The 18,920-nt window shown below is 38.8% G+C and overlaps 1 protein-coding gene across 1 annotated transcript; it reads left to right on the forward strand.

Moving 5' to 3' along the window:
- The first annotated feature begins 377 nt into the window (after positions 1 to 377).
- LOC115691195 (cullin-associated NEDD8-dissociated protein 1) lies at positions 378 to 14,424 on the forward strand. Its single transcript, XM_030617771.2, has 29 exons — positions 378 to 621; positions 1,129 to 1,198; positions 1,301 to 1,470; positions 1,993 to 2,203; positions 3,223 to 3,388; positions 3,956 to 4,085; positions 4,956 to 5,070; positions 5,227 to 5,384; positions 5,470 to 5,593; positions 5,812 to 5,862; positions 5,938 to 6,020; positions 7,204 to 7,288; positions 7,360 to 7,461; positions 7,574 to 7,672; positions 8,186 to 8,296; positions 8,370 to 8,453; positions 8,523 to 8,663; positions 9,097 to 9,189; positions 9,294 to 9,415; positions 9,548 to 9,710; positions 9,795 to 10,034; positions 11,438 to 11,686; positions 11,761 to 11,937; positions 12,174 to 12,320; positions 12,508 to 12,624; positions 12,770 to 12,938; positions 13,027 to 13,104; positions 13,186 to 13,324; positions 13,822 to 14,424. The coding sequence occupies exons 2-29, from the start codon at positions 1,163 to 1,165 to the stop codon at positions 13,916 to 13,918; spliced, it is 3,657 nt and encodes a 1,218-aa protein (XP_030473631.1). The 5' UTR covers positions 378 to 621; positions 1,129 to 1,162; the 3' UTR covers positions 13,919 to 14,424.
- Positions 14,425 to 18,920: the final 4,496 nt, after the last annotated feature.

Here is an 18,920-nt window from a genome sequence, read left to right on the forward strand (position 1 = left end):
TAACGACGTTCATCCGGGATCTATTGGATTAAATAAATAAATAAAACAGGCGACGGCGTGATTGAAACATGCAATCGATGATTTCCAAAAACACCATGCTTTCTAAATATTGTGGAAACACATCTTTCGCTTCACAATCATATAAACTGTTAAATCAAATTTCACATTCCAAAAGACTTGGTCTAGATAGGGTTATTCAAATTCATTGATAGGGCCTTATAGCTCATATTCATAGACGAGCCATAGACCCAAACCCGGATATGCAAAACCGGGTCCAGGCCCGGTTCAATTAGTCAAGAAAGTAAGGAAAAAAATAGGGTTTTTATTTATTTTTATTTTACTTCATAATAATTTATTTTCATTTTGCTTCTTTCTTTTCCGTGCAAGCGAATCCTTGAGAGCTGCTGCTGCTGCTGCTTCTTCTTCCTCTTCTTTCACCTCCCCTCTGTCTGCTCTGACTGGTTCGTAGTGTCCCGCTCAGTAGCCGCGAAGCGAAGGCTGTCAAGAACCGAGCACCCGAGCAGAGAGACACCCAGCAGCAGATCAGCGACGAGCTAGCGAGGGTTCTCAAATTCGAGCCCGGCCGCATCCCTCCTCGCATCCGAGCTCGCGGACTCCGCGGTAAACTGCGCTCTCGGTCTCTTTTTCTTTTTCTTTTTTTGTGGGTGCGATCGTGTTCTCTCTCTCTCCCCCCCACTTTGATGCCGCCGTCGATTGATGGGGGTTGGGGGGTCTTTGCGTGGTGGGTGCTCGCTTCTGGGTCGATGGGGGTTGTCTTGTGTTTGCCCCCCCATCTTCTTGTTGTTGTGGTCACCCGGATGAGATGGGATTGAGCTAGGGCTTGTGCGGTGTTTCTAGCTTGTGGATGTATGTGGGTTTGGGGCCAAGTGGTGATGCATTGTTGTTTTGTGGGTTGGGAAGCCTGGGGGAGGGGGGTCATGCCGTTTACTGGGTAATGGGGAATGGGCGGCGATGGCAATGGGGTGGGCTCTGCAGATGGGGAATAGGGGTCATGCCGTTTTTGGTTTTGCGCAGTGATGACGCGAGTGGCTTATTTTTTTATTTTCTTCCCCTCTGCTAGCCTGATTCTTTGCGTGTTTTGTGCTTTTTTATTCCGGTACGATTCAGGGATTGGCGGTTGGGGAGTTCGGTCTCTGTCAAGATGGCAAATCTACAGATGACGGGCATACTGGAAAAGGTAACATCGCGTCCTGATATGACTGCGTGCGACTTGAATGCTGTTTTCAGTCGCATCTTAAGTGTGCCGAGGGTGTCATTCTGATGTTGAGCATGTCTGCAGATGACGGGCAAGGACAAGGATTATAGATACATGGCGACGTCTGATCTGTTGAACGAGTTGAATAAAGAGGGCTTCAAAGCCGACGCTGATCTGGAGATAAAGTTATGTAATATTGTTCTCCAACAGCTTGATGATGCAGCCGGCGATGTTTCTGGATTGGCTGTGAAATGGTTGGCACTCAAACTTTCTTCTGTCCTCGAATTGATTGCTCATTCGCGTTTCCTCTTGTGCTGGTAGTTTTATTTGTGATGTCAGATGTGCATTGGGTTTACGTATGTGAGCATTTATCTTGGTCAAGTTAGCCTAGGAGAGTATAAAAGGCCAGTTGATTATGCATAAGGATGCTGGCTAGACCAGGGAAGTAGAATGAGAAAGCATTTGAAAACTGAATAACATTTAAGAAATGTGTATATTCCCCTACCCATTCCAATTCTCTGTAGGCATTAACAAATAGTACGAACTCCACCATATGTTGCTTCCTTTTTTTTGTTGACTATTTCAGTTGACTGAGTAGGTACGAAAAGATTGTTTATTTCATAAGAAAATTTTACCATGTGATTTGCATCTATATTTGCATTCTCTGTTTACCTTTGCTCCCTTAATCTTCTCATCTGACTCTGTATTGGTGCCGTCTGTTCTACTGCAGTGTGTGCTGGCTCTGTTCTAACACTGAGTATGATCTGTTGATGCAGTCTTGCTCCTTTGGTTAAGAAGGTTAGCGAGGTGCGTGTTGTGGATATGACAGATAAACTCTGTGACAAGTTACTAAATGGGAAGGATCAGCATCGTGATGTTGCCAGCATTGCTTTGAAGACTATTATCTCTGAGATTTCTTCATTGTCTCTTGCACGATCAGTGCTTGTTACTCTCACTCCACAATTGGTAAAAGGAATAACCGGTCCGGTGAGTTTGCAGAAGTAGTCAAATAAGCCCATTTGCTTGCACATTCTCATGCTACATCTTGTGATATAACTTATAGCATGATCTGAAGGATCCACATTCAGTTTTGTTAGGGTAAATGCAATTTGTCAACATCAACATGCATGCTTAATGAGAAGTATGAGCATACGTGTGCAGTAAGGATACTAGTGGATGTCAAATGAACCAATGCGAATTTTCATATTGGGCGATTCTTTAATTTTGATGTTGGTGTTGGATGATTTGTATGTGGCATCTCTACTCATTTTTATCTTCAGTATACAAAGTTGCAAGTGATGGTGCATGCAAGCTTTTAGGTCAGCCCTTTTCGTTGTTACATAAGAGTTAACTTTGGGTAGAATTCCCTGGAGATTGACTTATCTAAAGTTTTAGAAAGGTCAACATCGTCAAGTTATCCATTACTTATGGCTGTTTAATATTGGGAATTATATTTGTAAATGAGTTTAGCATTTTCTCCAGAAGAATAGAAGGTAGAGAGACACTTCACTTTGAATTACTACTCCAATGTTTCTAGAGATGGATCTTCGCGGTTGTGGGTGGCAACTTCAGCATTATCAACTTATTCAACAACTAATAAACAGCTTTTGGATGCCATAAAGGACGATTCAACGTCAACTAATTTTAACTGGCCGGAAAAAAAAAAACCTGCATTTAGAGAAAATGATCCTAGTTCATTTGCATGCTTTGCCTCCCAATGTGTCTATATTTTTTCGTGTTAAAGTTTAATTCAAAATGATAAACACTACATTTCTAAGGAGAGGAGTGTTATAGTATTTAAATATTAAATTACACTTCATTTGATGGCTTAAGCTTTTAGAGCAGTTGGCAATTGTCCCTTGGAACTTTACACGCTTTAAACACACTTAAATGGAAATGACACATCTTATCTCAATTAAAAAGCCACAAACACACTTTAATCGTTGGAATGGGATGTTTCTTCTCTCATTGCTCATTGTTCTAACTCTGATTCTTTACCATTATAGGGTATGAGCACAGAGATAAAGTGTGAATGCCTTGACATTTTATGTGATGTCCTTCACAAATTTGGTAATTTGATTGCAAATGACCATGAACTTCTCTTGGGCGCCCTGTTATCCCAGTTGACTTCACCTCAAGCTAGTGTGAGGAAAAAGACTGTTTCATGCTTAGGTAAGCCACAGTGTTGAATAGTGTTTCAGTCCCTTATTGTTTATATGCTGTTCGTGTTTCACAACAAAGACTTCATTTTCTTGTACATTTTGAACCAAAGTTGCTGCTTTTCAAACAGTAACATGACGGAATTGTGGCAATTGTTGTTGACAAATGGAGCAATCTTGATTAGGGCATTTGACTGGTTCACACAAATATGAGGCTGATGGAAAGTTTTTGCTTAGATTTGGTACACGAAACTTTAAGAAAGATTTGGCTCTGGAGTTTCCCTTTTTATACTTTATTTGGAGAGTACATCATCTCAGCATTGTAATTGGCATTTTAGGTCTTGCCCTCAGCATCTTGTGATGTGCATTATGTTAGTGATGTTAATTAGTTTAGCTGAGCCTCAAGGAGGGACTGTTATGATTGATGGTCGGCTACAGATGTAAAATAGTCCATAAGCATCTTGAAACACAGTTCTCCATAAAGTCTCCGCCATTCTCTAGCTTATTTCAATTAAGGTATTATCTAGTGGCCAAGGTCAAGAATGAAATGGATTAAGCATGCGAATTGCATTGTCTGCAGCATCTCTTGCTTCAAGCCTCTCGGATGATCTGTTAGCAAAGGCAACTGTTGAGGTCATACAGCATCTGAGAAATAAGGTCATGAAGTCTGAAATGATCCGAACAAATATTCAAATGATTGGTGCTCTGAGGTTAGTTTTACCTTCTATTCTTTTCCCATTGATTTATTGCATTGAACAGCATCAGTTTGAGGAAGAATTATGGCTATTTAGGTAGCATCGGTCTTACCTTGGTAACTAGAAGATGATATTTTTCTGCCAAGTTATACTTTGTTTTTGGAAAAAATTTAATAGTTCTAGTTTAATAGTCTAAGTGGCTCGCATGTTTCACTTACAGAAGACCAGGCTTGCACTTACTTTTCCTAACCACAAGCACACTATGTTTGGCCTCAGATTTGATCGTGCTATGGTTCAAGCTATTTCCTGTTGAAATTTCTTGTCTCCCATTTCCTCTCTTTTTCTTTTTTTTTTTCTGTTTCTAGTGCATTGTTTTTCTTGGTAGGTTAGTGTGTTTTTTTTGGGATTAAGAGCGCTAAGTTGTGCCTCCCTTTTACAACTTAGAAGGATAAATCCGGTTGTGTTAGTTATCAGTCTTTGTTTTTTGTTATAATTAATGCTGATTGTTGCCATGATCATTGTCACTTATATCTAGCTGTTAATTACCCTATTTGTTTGTTAACTTCGGGGAATTAAATAGGTAAATTTTGTTTTTCTTAGTATGCTATGGATCTAAAAGCTTAAGGAGCATAATCATTCTTATCTTGTACTTCATTTAAGAGGCATTTGGCATTTTTCGTGCCCTTTGTAACTGTTTTGAACATCATTTGGTTATTAGAATAGGGCAGGTCTCAACTCTAAAGAAAAGCTTTGGAAAAATTAACGCGTATAATACAAAGGCACCCTTAATATCTTAGGCTTAAATTGAAATCGATCAACTGATTGCTTATGCTGCTGCCAATCCGCTTTTGGTGGATACTAATATATGAAAATGTTGCAATCTAGCCGTGCCGTTGGCTACCGATTTGGACCACATCTTGGAGAAACTGTTCCAGTGCTAATCAGTTATTGTACCAATGCCTCAGAGAATGATGAAGAGCTCCGTGAATACAGCCTCCAGGTAGATGGGTATTCTCTTGTTAATTGCTCTATTTTTGTGTCCTTTATCTAACTCGGATGTCAGCTGACTCTGTCAATAGATTGTTGCCACTTTATTTGGCCGGAGTTGTTGGCATTTTGTACTCATTTCTGCACTGGGTTCAATCTCGTTTTCCAGGCACTAGAAAGCTTTCTGTTGAGGTGCCCCCGAGATATTTCTTCATATTGTGATCAAATCCTCAGTCTTACGTTGGAGTATCTTAGCTATGACCCGAATTTTACGGATACCATGGAGGAAGATACTGATGAGGAAAATTTTGAGGAAGAGGAAGACGAGTACGTTAATTTTGCTGAAAAGGAGCTAATACAATTTTTTTAGATGGATACTTCATAGTGACTTGAGAACTGCATTCTGTTACAGTGATAGCGCAAATGAGTATACAGATGATGAGGATGCCAGCTGGAAAGTTAGAAGAGCTGCAGCTAAATGCTTGGCAGCATTAATTGTTTCTCGCCCAGAAATGCTCTCAAAGCTTTATGTAGAGGTTTGTTTGAACAAGAGTTGCATCTGATCATGTAGAAGTGTACCATGTGCATCTCCATTAGGATCTACTCTGATTGCCCTTCTTTATTACTTTCCTGTTTGTTAGGCAGCTGTCTATGTTGCATTTGATTGCTTTAGGACTCTAATTTTTTTATCTTCCTGTGGATATTTCTTGTTCAAAAAGGAAATAAATGATTAATTAATGATATTCTGGTGCAGGCTTGTCCTAAGTTGATTGATCGGTTTAAGGAAAGGGAAGAAAATGTTAAAGTGAGTGAGTTTCCATGAAGTGCTTCCGTTGTGAGAACCATAAGCTGTTCAGTTTCTAATACTTATACAATGCAGATGGATGTATTTAATGCCTTCATTGAGTTACTTAGGCAAACTGGCAATGTGACAAAAGGACAGATAGACATTGACGAATCGAGGTAAGTTTACATTCTTTTGTATTTGTAGTCTATTTTTTCTCATATTATCATGGAATTGAAGTTTCGGAAACCAACGAGGGAGGTTAGCCTGTTTAATTTTTTATCATGAAAGGTTTGTCTTTGAGTTACTTAAGGTATTGATAGAAGTTGGTTATATCACATTTGGCTAAGAGGAAAAACAAAAATTCATGATGTGAAAGAGATTATATTCCTTTTAGGAGTTAATTATCTAGCGCGATAGAGTAACATAACGTGAGAAAACACATCATCATCCACCACCAATATTTCTTTCTATATTGGAAGAATACAGGCAACATGTAATGGCCTTCTTATTTTTCTCGAGTGTGCATCTGCAGAAATTGAATAGTTTTAGATTCGTTTCTTTTGCTCATATTTGTAGCTACTGTTTTTCTTAAGAAGAGTAATAGATCAAATGTGGATTCTCAGTGTATGTAAGGAAAAGGGATATGGAACTTTAGTTGTCTGAAATCTGGTATGGTGCGGTTGGATGCTTCAACACACTTAGTAGGAAACTTGGAATCACATTGATATATAACTATTTAAAATTTCAGGCTTTCTTTGGATCAGTATCCTTTATTTTGAGAGGAAGACAAAATACCTTGTTACCTTCTGGAACAGTTTTCCATCCATTTGGTGGTTCCAAATCAAAAAGGATCCTTAATTTGGATTGTTCGTTATAAATGTGGATGGTTGCGGAGGCAATGTCTCCTACTAAATTCTCATGCATGATGCTCCTAGGTGTGATGAAAATTTATTGAGCATCATTGTTACAAAAGAAAGGACCCCCTGTGTGCTCTCTTTTTATCTTTGATGTATTTAACCTGAAACAATTCAACATGAATGGATGCTTTACCCTGATGGAAGAGCTTTTGAGATAGAAACTTCCTGGCTGATTGGTTAGCAAGTCCTATAGCATTACCTGGTTATTTATTGGCTTTCTGCTATGGAAGCTTTGAAAATGAGTTTCCAATACTTAAATTTACATGGTTTTCTAGATTTTTATTTTTGTCAGTGATCAATATTTATGTCCTAGAGGTTCAGGAATTACTGTTGGGTTGTTAGGATACCTTGTTGCATTTTCATGTTTATTTGAGATTCTAAACTATTAATAATGTTTTTGATCAATAAATTATGGTGCTAATGGTTTGGGTGTGTAATGCAGTCCAAGATGGTTGTTGAAACAAGAAGTAGCAAAAATTGTCAGATCTATTAACAGACAGTTGCGTGAGAAATCAATCAAAACAAAGGTGGTGCATTCCTCCAGTCTCTTTAGATATTTTTCCTTCCTAGTAAATTTTAATATATGCAATTGTTGCAGGTTGGTGCTTTTGCTGTCTTGAAAGAACTTGTGGTTGTATTGCCAGATTGTCTTGCTGACCACATTGGATCACTTATTCCTGGAATTGAAAAGGCACTAAGTGTATGTACATTGTCATTTTCCTAATGTTTCGTTATAGATCTTTGACTCCATGATGTAAATGATTTACCGGTTATTTCTCTGGCTTCTAATTGTCATGTTGTTATTTGACCAGGACAAGTCATCTACATCAAATTTGAAAACTGAGGCTTTGATCTTTACAAGATTAGTGTTGACTTCACATTCGCCTTCTGTTTTCCATCCTTACATAAAGGTATAATTTCTACCTTTGCTGTTGTTTGCAAAATTAGGAATTACCAATGAGATTGTTAGGTGCAAAAGGCTTTGTTTTTTTGAATGTGTATGCTTTGTTGTCCTTATCAGTCTGACGGCTCTTGCATTATAAGATGAAAGTACCTTTTAGGACATGAGTGACTGTATCTTTTGCTGTGATATGTTAACCATGAACACATTAGCTGCTCATGTAGCGTTCACTATTCTCAAGACTTTGTGGATTAATGTCTGTTTTCAACTTCTTGCTCCTTGAGCATAGTTTTTGTTGTATTGTTAACTTTGGATGTGCATTTTGGCATCCTCTGATGGGATTTCATCTGATTAAAAGATATGCAATTTTTTAGGAAGAAATTCGTGCAAACTCTTTATGCTACCTGCCGTATTTGTCTTGTATGTGAGAGCAGCAGAGATTCTGCTTCCTTAAGAGTAGGGTTTATACGAAATCAGCTGCAGCTGGTGTTATTTACTTCCTCTGTTTTATATGATGTTTTAGGCCCTTTCCTCCCCTGTTTTATCCGCTGTTGGCGAGAGATATTACAAAGTCACAGCAGAAGCATTACGAGTTTGTGGGGAGCTTGTTCGTGTTGTCCGCCCAAATATTGAGGTGGGTTGCACTCATCTTATGATTTAAGATTTCTTGGTGAAACAATCTGACTGTGAGTAGTTTTCACACACAGGTGCATGGTTTCGACTTCAAGCCATATGTTCATCCTATCTATGATGCCATTATGTCACGCTTGACAAACCAAGATCAAGATCAGGTTCATTCTTGTTCTCATGAAATGTTTCTTTGCTACTGTTGCTAATTCTTATGTTTACCCTTTGTTCAGGAAGTGAAGGAGTGTGCCATATCTTGTATGGGACTTGTTGTATCAACATTCGGCGATAATCTTGGACATCAATTACCTGCTTGCCTTCCTGTACTTGTCGATCGGATGGGAAACGAGATCACACGCCTTACGGCTGTGAAGGTTTATCTCTATCCTGCTGAATCTGTCACCCACTAATTAGGAAAATACCACTTAAATTGACTGATATTGAACTTGTACATGATGATACCATTTTTGATTGAGCCTCTTGCAAAGACTAATTCTATTTTTCAATCCTACTTCACTTTATCGGATGAGCTCTCTATACTTTTTATGATTATGATGGTATCTGATATGGATGGAAGTCTTAGGATTTTGTTTAGAATCGTAAGGTTGTGATTGGGCTCATAACTGGTTACATGTTTGTTTGAATGAAAGAATACATTATGATCAGTTGGTAGGACAAAGGTTTTGATCTTACATTGATGAATGCAGTGTCTCAACTCCTCTTTAGACATGCCTATCTCCCCTACTATCCTTGTGCTTTCAGTGTGTTTATGTAGAGGTGGGTCCAAATCCAGTGTTTTCCTTGCAGGCTTTTGCTGTAATAGCAGCTTCTCCTCTCTGTATTGATCTATCATGTGTCTTGGAGCATGTCATTTCAGAGCTGACTGCATTTTTGAGGAAGGTATATCAACTTTACACCATCTAACTAATATTCTATTGTTGACTAAATCGGCTAAAAGCTGGTTCGATGAGATCTGAAGTGGTCGCTATGTGATTATTGTGTAGGCCAATCGAGCTTTAAGGCAGGCAACGCTTGGTACATTGAATTCCTTGATTGTTGCATATGGTGATGAAATTAGTTCATCTGCGTACGAAACTATTATTGTGGAGCTGTCATCCTTGATAAGGTTTCTTTCTCAAGTTTATGTCACTTTGTGCCTACAAACTATATCATATTAGCTTTTACCAAAAAAAAAACTATATCATATTAGCTTTTATGAAATCCTATTTGGAGCTGATTGTTGTTTCTTAAAATTCAGTGATTCAGACTTGCATATGACAGCTCTTGCCTTGGAACTGTGCTGCACTTTAATGGCTGACAAAAGGTCAAGCCAGAATATTGGCATGGCCGTTACAGATAAAGTTCTTCCTCAAGCATTAACATTAATCAAAAGCTCACTGTTGCAGGGGCAAGCCCTTCTGGTACTTCTTCCTTATGAATTCTGAATTGTATTCATGACTTGGATTTTTCATGTCACTAAGTTGTCCTCTGATTGGATTTTGCAGGCATTGCAAAACTTTTTTGCTGCATTGGTGTATTCTGCTAACACCAGCTTTGATTCTTTGCTCGAATCTCTGCTTGCCAGTGCTAAACCATCTCCACAGTCAGGTGGCATTGCAAAGCAAGCATTGTACTCAATAGCACAATGTGTTGCTGTTCTCTGCCTCGCTGCTGGTGATCAGAAATGTTCAGCTACTGTGACAATGCTCACACAAATTCTTAAAGATGATAACAGCTCCAATTCGGTAAGTCGTTTCTTTTCTGATCTATATAGTTATTGCTAACCTATCAGAGTATATGACATGTAGTGATAAGGAGTTACCCAGTTGACTTTGAAGAAATACGAGTCTATTGACATTGAAAAAGTGTTTCTTTTTTCTCAGGAAGAAAATCAGCTGAAATTATGAGAATTTGTTAAACAGGACTCAATTCCATTTTGATTGTCTTTGTTCTTGTGGTTGGTTTATATATGGGACATGATATCAGAGACTAACTTGATACATGGGAATAAAGAGGTTTGGATGCATGGGAACTTCAAAGCTTTTAAATTGATGAGTTTAATCTATTGGCATTATCTAATTGATAACTCTGAAGAAAGAAAAAAAGTGCCGCTGGTTGATATTCAGTAATGGAAAAACTCTTATTACAATGGTTTTTTTTTTTAATTCAATGTTCTTTTCTCTTCTGAGGTTTACATGGAGGAATGTTCCACCACAATCCTGTAGTTTTTCTTTGATAGCATAGTGATTATTTAAGAAATAAACAAGAATATGATTATTCTGTTAGTATTATGATTATGCACATGCGCATTGTGCTGTTATCGTTTTAAAATTTTTGCTTTTACCTCACTTGTGATCCTTCCCTGCTGAATAGAGATTGGGAAGTAAGAAGTTGCATTAGTAATTGGTCTTTAGTAAGACAATGGCTAAGGTGCTAAAGACATGGAAATGTGTAAGAGTTGACAAAAGCTAGACAAGACTGATTCTGCTGTTTTCTCTCTCTATCACTCTCTCTGTATGTGCACGCTCATGTGGAGAGAGGAGATTCTTCCTCTTGAGCTTTTTTGAAATTTAGCTACATTTAGTGGATGATGATCTAGTAAAACGTCCTGCTTATGCCATTGAAATTCCATTGACTGCAAACTTTGTAATGAAATTGCTTTTACCTCAGCTCAAACTTAAAATTCTCAACATTTGTGTAAGATGACTTGGTAAGACATTACTTGACATTGTATATATATTGAGCCAGAATTAAAAGTACATAGTGGTCCTCATGGTTCATATAAAGCACTTCGAAGGTCAATACTCAGCATGTGCTCTTTTAACTTGGCAGCAGATTTACTTGAACAAAACTAATCAATTGAGATCAGGAAGTCAAGCAGTGTGCCATATCTTTAATTGAACTTTTCATATCAACTATGCTATAATGTTGGATGACTTTTATTTTCTGTTATGAAAAGCATGAACTTTGCAGGAATATAGCATCTTTTCCATTGAGGTCATGATTTTCTTTGTAGGAGAGCTATTTCAATTGTGTCATCTTTTTCTGTTTGTCTACAGGTGTAGAGCACATGTTTTTTGATTGATGCTGAAATTGTTGTAGTTTTACATTTTAATTGCATATTGATAATGTGATGGCCATTGTGCAGGCTAAGCAGCATCTTGCATTGCTCTGTTTGGGTGAAATTGGTCGAAGGAAGGATTTGGGTGCGCACATGCAGATTGAGAGTATTGTTATAGAGTCCTTCCAGTCTCCTTTTGAAGAAATAAAGTCTGCTGCTTCATATGCCCTTGGAAATATTGCTGTCGGGAATCTCCCAAAGTATTTACCATTTATTTTGGATCAGATTGACAATCAACAGAAGAAACAGTATCTGCTTCTTCATTCTTTAAAGGAGGTATGTTCTTTTCATTGTGAAATCTTAAGTGGTGAAGAAGTTGCCTTATGCTTTTATAATGCGATGTATTTCAGGTGATCGTAAGACAGTCTGTCGATAAACATGAGTTTGATGATACAAGTGTTGATAAAATACTTAAATTGTTGTTCAACCACTGTGAAAGTGAAGAGGAAGGAGTTCGGAATGTTGTTGCAGAATGCCTGGGTAAACTTGCACTAATTGAACCAACAAAGCTTGTCCCTGCCCTGAAGGTATGTGATTTCTGATCAATGGATTGAAGGGCATTCCAATCTAGGCTTTTGAAATACTACCTGTTAATATCATTTAATGAGCTGAGGCTTTTCCATTTCCTGCTCAGACTGGAATACTTGTACTTTGCATATCCATACGATTGAGTTCTTTATTTCCTGAAATAGTGTGAAAATGAAAGAGAAGCGCTTCAAATAATTTCTGTTTTGACTCGAACCTTTTTGTTTCATCTTTGTAGGTGCGTGCAAGTAGTGCAGCCGGGTTTACAAGAGCTACTGTTGTCACTGCTGTAAAATATTCTATGGTAGAGAGACCAGAGAAGATAGATGAGATAATTTATCCAGAGATCTCAACATTTCTGATGCTTATTAAGGATCGGGACAGGGTATGACTGTCTTCTTTCTTCTCTTAGACAAAGAGTAATTCTCTTTATCACCGGATTCTCTGAGGTTTTTGTTGTGATCTGAGATGAAGTTTTACTGGTTTACCTTTTTTCCCCGTTTTTGGAGTGTCTTTCATTGTTTTCTTTTTCCTTTTTATGCTGACTCCTCTTTGTCTCGATTCTTTTGAAGCATGTTCGACGTGCTGCTGTTTTGGCCTTAAGTACAGCTGCTCATAATAAGCCTAACCTTATCAAGGGTTTACTGCCAGAACTTTTGCCGCTTCTTTATGATCAGACAATGGTTAAGGTACTAACTTTGGCATGTTGTATTATCAAAATATATCAACAAGCCTTGTATAACTGGTTTTGTGGTTTTCTTTTTTCTTTCTGTTATAGTTGTTAATTGATCACTAAGTGTGTTTTTGGCCTATGTATGTCTGGAATTTCTGCAGCAAGAATTGATTAGGACAGTTGATCTTGGTCCTTTCAAGCATGTTGTCGATGATGGCCTTGAGTTACGAAAAGCAGCTTTTGAGTGTGTGGATACATTATTGGACAACTGCCTTGATCAAGTCAATCCCTCATCCTTTATTGTTCCTTACCTCAGATCTGGTTTGGACGGTGAGCTGTCTCTCCCTGCGCAAGAGCTGACCTGTGTTCATAGTTTACTGTACTTGCCCACTGATTTGTTAGTGTTTGGTCTTTCCAGATCACTATGATGTCAAGATGCCTTGTCATCTTATCCTCTCAAAACTTGCAGATAAGTGTCCTGCTGCTGTCTTGGCAGGTGGGTGTGTTATACTTTGACTGGATTTGGAAATGCTGAAATATACTCGTCTGATGTAATTTTCTTGTGAAATCATTTCAGTGTTAGACTCCTTAGTGGATCCTCTTCAGAAGACCATCAATTTTAAGCCAAAGCAGGATGCTGTTAAGCAAGAAGTAGATCGTAATGAGGACATGATTCGGAGTGCTCTTCGAGCAATTGCATCCTTAAATCGGATAAGGTATGTTTCTACTTAAATGTTCTAGTTTGATTATAGAATTACTGTTTCGTGGGATTGCATTTTCTAGCTGAAAAAGATGATGGTTTGTGGGAGAATAGTGTTATGAGCACTGAATCATGAGTGGAGTCGGTTGAATCATGAGTGGGATTTTTGAATCGTGAGCCGGATTGCGATCATGCATGATCCCACAATCCGGAATGCGTTCTCACCTTGACCCCAACTGCCAGTGACTTTGATAGCGATCCGGATCGTTTGATAATTTCTTGATTATAGGACCTACAATCCGGATTGTGATCCTGACAACCATGGTAAACATATTGCTCGTGAACACTTAGGATAATTTGTTTGGATTGTTGTAATATTGATGTGTTGCGTTTTTAGATGGTGACTCTTGGTGTATTTAATTCTCTGAGACTAATAATATGCAAACTACCCCCTTCCTACATGCTTCTTCATTCAGATTTTATTGTTTATCTTCTCGTTTATGGTATTCGCAGTGGAGGAGATTGCAGTATCAAGTTTAAGAATCTCATGGGTGAAATGTTTAAATCCCCAGCATTGTGGGAAATGTACCAATCGATTCGTAATGAGTGATGAATGTGTCAAAACCTTGCTGTTGGGGTGTTGGATCTGATGGCATGCTTGAGGAAGAACAATCTGCCTTTGTCTATGAAGTATGAATTACCAGCAATCAAATGAAAGGATTGGAAATCTTAGTAGCCCCTTTCTCCTAAAGAGATGCGTATATGCATGGACATATCCAAACGCTGAGGGACAACAACTCGTCCGGTTGGTTTGAAGCTTTGTCCATTTCCGTTCGACTTTCTTGGAGATTGGCTTTTTCTAAATGTATAGTTGACCGCTGGATGGGGCTGCCAAACATCAGGATTCTGATCATATGACAATTTTTCTTTTCCGGCCTGCAGTAGCTTGTATTACTGCCTTATAAGTAAATTTTTTTGCAGATTGAGCTTGGTCCCTATACACAGCTAATGTTGGCTACAAAGTGACTTGTACCGGTTGGCATGTGACGTCACACTGTAAACTGAATATAGTGAAATTTCTTCTGTTGTTAGGGTCTGGCCTTGTTTGTTTTGCCACATTGTTGGATCTGCTTGTTCTCTTGATAATTTCCATTAGCTTGTTCACAGAAAAGCAGCGAGTGCTTTGAGATGTTCATACTTTTTATTTATTTATTTCTGGTGTTGCTCTGTGTGTGTTTGTGCGTGGAGGAGAATGAGATGGTGATTGGTAGCATAGGTGGTGGCAGCGGTAGTTGCTGGTGGCGGGTGGCGGTTCACCGGCAGAGGCGAGTGACAACTGGCCATGGGAGAGGCTGCAATTGCTTGATTGTTGTCTTGGTGGCCAGTGCATCGACGTTAGCCATGAATTCTAGTTAATCATAGGCACGACTTTATCGTCTGATGTGTAATGATATAAACGAACTGCCCTTTTGTTCCTTAGACTTATTTTTGCGACTGTTACAAAGACACTTGGAAACGCACATTTATTGTACAATTGTGCGTATGGTAACATTTTTGTTCCCCGGAATAATTTCTTTTCAAAAATAGTTTTTCTATTTCTATTCCTTGGACGAGTTTTTGAGCAGAGGAATGCTTTTGGTAACTATACAAGATTTCTATTTTCGGAATAGAAAAAGAATATAAAAGCTTTTGGTACGACTTTAAAAAAAATTTGTGACATGGAAATTTTTTTAGTTTTTAAATGATGTTTTGAGATATTTCCAGCTTTTTTGAATTTTTTCTTCTTTTTGTCCTCCCTTCTTCCTCCTCTAGCCCGTCGGGCTTCGGCGATGGTCGGCAATTGGCTAGAGACGAGGGTCGATACTGGCCTCAGGCGAGCCTCGCCAAGGCTGAGCAAAGCCCACCTCGCCCAGCCACCTCGAGGTCGACTTTGCCCGGCCATGGCGAGGCAGAGGTGGTTGGGCGACGTTGAGCCTCGCCGACCCTCGTCTTTGGTCGGTTGCCAACTGTAACCGAGGCTCGGCAACTAGCTAGAGGAGGAAGAAGAAGGAAGGAAAAAAAAATGACATTATTTTAGAAATTGATCTCGGGAACAAAAAAAGTAGATTTTTGTTACTTTTTCTTTCTGTTCCAAATTTATTCCTTAGCCATTTATCTATTCCAAGGAACAAAAAAATTAATTGACGTTAACATACAGATTTCTATTTTTTTTCTGTTCCGGAAATAAAAGAACAGAAAAATGGGAGTGTTACTAAACATGTTCTTATTATACATTTAAAGAACTATTTATCTTTGGCCTTAAAAAAAAAAAACCGAATTGCTTATCAGCTCTATTATTTTATCAAGCATGACTAGGGTTTAGGGCACGTCTGCAGTTCTTTTATCATACGTTCTATTGGTAAAGCTTGATCAAAACTTGAGCATTGATTTCTTCCACATCCACATCGGGAATTTGGTGGCATCGAAAAGCTCAACATTCTAAGTAGCGATTTTCGGCCGAACAAATGATTATTGGTGAAGAATTGGGAGCTTATCATCGTTGTTAAGAGTGGTTGTCTTTGAATTTCGGCATAAAGAGCAGTAGGAAGCAGATGATGTACTTGGGAGTTGAGGGATCTCTTAAAGGAGATCTGCTTGCTCCATTATAATAGCACTCCATGTGGTGTTGCTCTTTTAGATTGACCGTTCCCTTTAGCATTTACAAGTAGGAAGTTTGTCTTGGGAAGCATCATGATGTCCTTTGTAAGGTCGTGTCAATTATCATCTTGTCCTCCTTTGGTGGAAGTCCATGGCTTGGGACAGTGTGGTTGAAGCTATTATTGAGCATATGACGGCAAGATCCTAGCTTCCATTTATTCCAAATGAGCAATTTAAATATTAAAGTGCGAAGCATAGTTAATGTGTTGTGATCTACTCCGTGCTCTGATACTTGAATTTATATCCGACAAAGTAAAATAATCTCTATCAAGATGACTGACCCGTTTTCTGTACTACGAGTAGAATCAATTATAAGAAGTCGCACACACTCGTGTTTCAGAACCGTAGAAAAAAGGAAATTGCGAGATTGAATTGCCAATAAAAATGTAATAAGATAAAACCTGAAACCTAAATGCTTTAGCTTGTAATGAAAAACTAGTTTCTTCCTTGCCTAATTCATTGAAATTTCGTCCAATGGAAGCATAAATTTCTCGAGTAATTAATAGATGGGAATGTTGCAAATGGAGCCATTGTGAAGCCATCAAATGGGTAGTTCTCCATCCGAGAGCTACCTTACCATATTCTGAATTCAATGTTTCGACGAATCCCCTATAATAGTTCATCTTGTTCCAGATGTAGAACCACCATCAACGGTTTGCATAGCCCAAAGTACAATATTTTGTATCAATTGCGTTGTGTTGACTTTATATCTACATTTATAAAATCATATATTAATAATTTTATTTTAATATTTCCTAGATATAATCTCAGAACGAGCATGGTAACTACAAAAAGATTCATATAATAAGTGGAGAAATGCGTATGTTTTGATTCACTCCAGATGAGTAAATTATACCCTATGTGATTGACTCGGTGGTGAAAGAATTGATCAACGTGTCTGATTGAGGCACTCACCGCAGACGGATCCAACTCCTCATTTCATGAAGTCGAAACGGTCTAGTGTACTTTGAGGTCACCCGTCCGAACTTCGCTTGCACCCTACATAATTAAAGAGATTGGTCGAGTATTTCACAAGCCTCAAGTTCAATCACATGGAGTTCGCTCACAGAAAGCAAAATGAGTTTCAACGAAAACTTGGGTACGAACCCTAGCCATCTTCTCTCATTCCCAATGAGTGAAGTTTGACAACAGAGATGGAAATGCCGCTGCTTTATCCAACAAAGATAAGATGGACTACATAGCCAGTGAGAGACGGAGAGCATAGGCCAAACTCCAACACCAGGACATGTTTCAGACATGTCTGTATGGTTCGAAAAGCACCCCATCATGCCAAAACCAAAACCACATGAAAATGGGAAGCATCTCTACTACACTTTTGAAAAGAAACCCCTCTCTCTCTCTCTCTCTCTCTCTCTCTCTCTCTCTCTCTCTCTCTCTCTCTCTCTGAATCACCTTTTATTTTTGCTTTTGGACTTTTACTGGGAAAGTCTGGCCGGTGTTCCATGTACATGCATCCCATCACATCGCAGTAGTTAGGTCGTTCGTTTGATCCAAAGGGGAGAGAGAAGGGACCCCTACCCAACAAGTGAGAAAGCACTACACACCCCACTCATCCAAAAAAGAAAAGAAAAGGTGCCCAGAATCCATGGATTCATTACAAGGACAGTGCATTTGCACAGCATGAAGACGAGAGAGACGCTGAACATAGTTCATTGAAGACTCCCTCTTATCCGTCACATTGCAACAGTACATCCAAAAGTGAATGCTACTGTTGACAAGGGCACATCTTCTTTGCTTTTTGTGGGCCATACGTATATGCTATGACCCCCATTCAGTTATTTGGCTTTCGAAAAGTTCGAGTGCACCCAAAACTTAGGTGGTGGATGGAGTTCGATATCTTAGAGCCACATTCGATGCGCGCAAAAGAATGATCGTGCACAATTATTTGGATTGCAAAAAGTGTAGTTCTCAAAGAGAGAATACTTTTCATTAGCAATAGCGAACGGTGATCCGCCACCGGCGGCCAACAGCCAAGTCGAAGGACTGGCCACCATTGGCCGTGACAAGTTGCTGGCGATCGGCAACCAATGGCAGCAGCGCCAGTGTTAGAATTGAAATTTTTGATAGTTCTGTGGTTGTAACAAATTGTACGATGGAATCCCAATCCTAGCTATAGCTAGATAATCCGATTCAGCATTTTTCCTTTTTAGAAATTTCATTGCATGAGAAATCCAAATCTGTACTCTGATTTTGCTCTAAACATAAAAACAGTGGGACTTGGATTCCCATTCCCCATTTCTTAAGGAATCTCATTTCGCGTTTGGTTCAACGAGCCATTACTCCTTTTTCCTGCTCAATTATTCTGAGGTTCAACATTAACACCCCTATCTTTCATGTTGCATAGATAATTCGCATTGCATGGTAATTTCGGGGAGATAGATAGCATGTCAAGCTTTGTACCAAAGCAAATAGTATGTGCCTTGGTGGTAATTTCAACCAATCATCGACGTGGAAGCATATGAGGAAGTGGATGGATTATTTGACGTTAAAATTTTTCTTTACTCTTGTCGCGTCGCCACTGTGACTTCCTAGGTCTTTGTTGACAAATCTCCCGATGTGAAAGTACATGAAACTCGAGAAAAATTGTAAGAGATCCACTAGGTTCAACGGCTCAAAGATGAATCTAGCACTTTGACCCGGTTCACTTAATACTTAGTGGAAATGTTGGTATAAACGATGGAAACGATAACTTAGCGCCTTTTGATGTTCTGCTGAAGATTTTGCATCAAATTGGTACTAGGGCACAATGCTTAACATTTATAAGCATCCAATCTTCACTTATTAGATTCCATGCACAAAGAAAAAGAAAATCTCACAAGAGGTCAAGAAAGCACGGTTCTTCACGACTTCTTTTCACTGTGTGAATCCCCCATATATTAGTGAGAAGTAAGGGC

The sequence above is a fragment of the Syzygium oleosum genome, unplaced genomic scaffold, assembly GCF_021117445.2.
Source record: "Syzygium oleosum isolate NSW1041296 unplaced genomic scaffold, Sole_v2.1 Sole_v2.53, whole genome shotgun sequence".
Taxonomy (NCBI): domain Eukaryota; kingdom Viridiplantae; phylum Streptophyta; class Magnoliopsida; order Myrtales; family Myrtaceae; genus Syzygium; species Syzygium oleosum.